Below are 2,490 nucleotides of genomic sequence, written 5' to 3'. Positions count from 1 at the left end.
AGGGGGCGGGGGGCGGAGCAAACGCCGGGTAGACATGCGTGCTCAAGGGGGTTGACGACATAAGTGGCGCATTTAGGATCTGCCCTCAGTCACAAAAAAAAACAAAAAAAAAAACGTTGACTTTTTAGGCAGCTCCCAAGACTGTCTCAAGACTGTCTCTAACAGAAGGTAAAAGGTAGAAGATCATGTTAAGTTAAGAGACGGCCCGTACGAACTCAACGCACAGAAATGTATTTCGAATTAGTTAATATTTTACACACAAACGACTAACGCTTGAGAGAGCAGCTAAAATGAGGCCTAACTTGTTCGTATTTGTATTTGCATTCCGTACGTCTCATGCTCCTCTGGCACAGGACATTTGTCGTGGTCATGTGAGAAAAGTTGGAGATCGACGCCTAGCTCCCAATTTTCTGCGGTTTCATCATCGTCTTTGTGGCAGCCCAGGGAGCAAGCCGGGCAAACATCTTCCTCGCACCTCCTGGTATACTCAACCTGGATGTGGAGCAGCGGGTTTGCAGTGAGCACTGTACTGACTGCGTCCCGGTGCATCCAGGCGTGGGTGCAGTAGTGGTCATCATGTGATTCCAGCTGCAACGTCCGCAAGGCCGGGGCTGCGTGAGGGGTGATGGCCAGCAAGAGCTTGTCGAGCTCGTCATCTAGAGGCGTGCACACGACAAGCAGGCTCAGGGCGGGCAGCCCCGGCAGCTTCCTGGCCAGCGACTCCATCGGCGGGCAGCCGCGAAGGAGCAGGTAGTCGACGGACGTCGAGGCTATGGCCTCTATCACCTCCCCGCAAAAGTCGGGGCGGCTGGAGTCGTCGCCGTCGTCTAGGAATGTCAAGAAGACATTCTCCAGCTTGGTAGCTTTTCGGAGCGTTCTTGCAGCCTCCCTGACGGCAGGTTGATCCTTGGCAATGAAATCAAGGCCCAAAGACCGGAGCGTCTCGCGGGCGGCCACAGCCACGGCCTCTAGCCCAGGGAGCACCGAGGAAATCAGCCTCCTGAGCTTTGGCGTGCCGGCCAAGAGGCGCGCCGTCTCGTCTGAGTTCCAGGAGTTGTAGCTCTCAAACAATGACTTATGGCTGACATTCAGTTCAACGTCCTCCAGGATGGACGCGTGCGCCGCAAGCATGGTGTTCACAAAGGACGCCGAGTTTTTAATGAGCTCGCATTTGAATTTCTTTAGAGACGCACTGGGTGGGCCATGGACAACAGGTCGAAGGGTTCTGGGCACACATGAACTAAACTCGAGTGTCTCGAGGCCACAGCACAACGCCAGCGTACTCATCAGCGCGTCGCCACCAGTCACCTGATGGTAGCACCCGAGGTACAGGCCTCTCAGACGCCCAAGGGCCTCCTGGTTGCGCACCACCAGGGCGTACTCGGAGGCAATGAAGCCCTCCTTCGCCACCTGCAGCGTCAGATGTTTTATCGCGCACCTGGTCGTTATCAACGCCGGGAACATGTCCGTTGAGTAAACCTCCAGGAGACATGGAGCCAGGTGCAGTACCGTCGTCGCATAATGTCTGGCGCGGCTGAGGGTGGAGCGGAAGATGCGTCGACCACGCCACACGTCGGGGTGCAGGGCCAGGGCCGCGAACCTCTTGCACACGAGGCGACAGCCGATGACATCCTCCACGCCCAGGTACTTCTTCATCGTCATCACAAGCACGTCGTCCGGCAGCTGTTCCATGATGTTGGAAGAGAGGTGGGCAGGAAGCTGCGAGAGCACAAACACTGGTCAGTGGAACTAATGTGTGTGGATCTGCACGCTGATGTGAAACTCCAGGAAATACACTCCGATAATTGCACTTCTGGCGGGTCTTACTTTGATGGTGGGTGGAATGCACGCTGAGTTGTTGACAGCGAAGAGGCCACTCCTTGTGGCCTGGTCAGAACAGAAGCGGAGACGGGACGCACTCACACTGGCCACTGGTCGAGGTCTGACTGAGCCTGCGCCGAGCACGGCTGCTCGCAAGGCTAAGCCGCCAAGCCGGCAAGGCAGGCAGGCAGGCAGGCAGACACCCGCACGACGCTAAAAAAAAATGTCCACCAGAACTAATAGTTAATTTCGAGATGATCGATAAATATTAGCTGTGGTAATAACGAATATTCAGTTGCCAGAGCCAAGAGTTGGTTGCTGAAACAAAGCACGTCGCTGCAGGAGCCATCTGACCCAGCCGCTCCGATCAGTGTGATAGCGCCACATGCCCTACCATTTAAAACTCAAACTAAGAGATCGGATTTGAAATTAAATCGTAGAAATTATTAACAACAAGGAAATTGACGTTTGCTTTAACCCAACGTCCGCTACGCGGGCGGGTGGCCACTCGAGCAGAAAACTTTACACCATTGCCACATCAATTTCAGCAGCTGAACGTGTTAATTTCTGTACGGACACCCAACAAACCATTCCGGTAAAGTCCCTCGCGCCGGTCGGCCGCCAGACCAGGCCGGCGACCCTCCTCTCGGCTCGGGGAGCACCGAAAAG

The 2,490-nt window shown here is 55.1% G+C and overlaps 1 protein-coding gene across 1 annotated transcript; it reads right to left on the bottom strand.

The window, feature by feature from the left end:
• Positions 1–208: 208 nt before the first annotated feature.
• On the bottom strand, positions 209–2,052 carry LOC113207696 (uncharacterized). Its single transcript, XM_026424352.2, has 2 exons — positions 1,828–2,052; positions 209–1,719 (listed from the first exon to the last, which is right to left on the bottom strand). The coding sequence occupies exon 2, from the start codon at positions 1,690–1,692 to the stop codon at positions 298–300; it is 1,395 nt and encodes a 464-aa protein (XP_026280137.1). The 5' UTR covers positions 1,693–1,719; positions 1,828–2,052; the 3' UTR covers positions 209–297.
• Between the last annotated feature and the right edge of the window lie 438 nt (positions 2,053–2,490).

Source organism: Frankliniella occidentalis, unplaced genomic scaffold (assembly GCF_000697945.3).
Source record: "Frankliniella occidentalis isolate FOCC.00 unplaced genomic scaffold, Focc_3.1 Scaffold16, whole genome shotgun sequence".
In the NCBI taxonomy this organism is placed as follows: Eukaryota; Metazoa; Arthropoda; class Insecta; order Thysanoptera; family Thripidae; genus Frankliniella; species Frankliniella occidentalis.
The sequence above is the reverse complement of the archived record's forward strand: the minus strand, read 5'-3'. Positions and strand labels throughout refer to the sequence as shown.

What these genes read in the sequence shown, in the direction of transcription:
- LOC113207696 (XM_026424352.2), bottom strand. Translation starts at nt 1,692, where the DNA reads ATGGAACAGCTGCCGGACGACGTGCTTGTGATGACGATGAAGAAGTAC.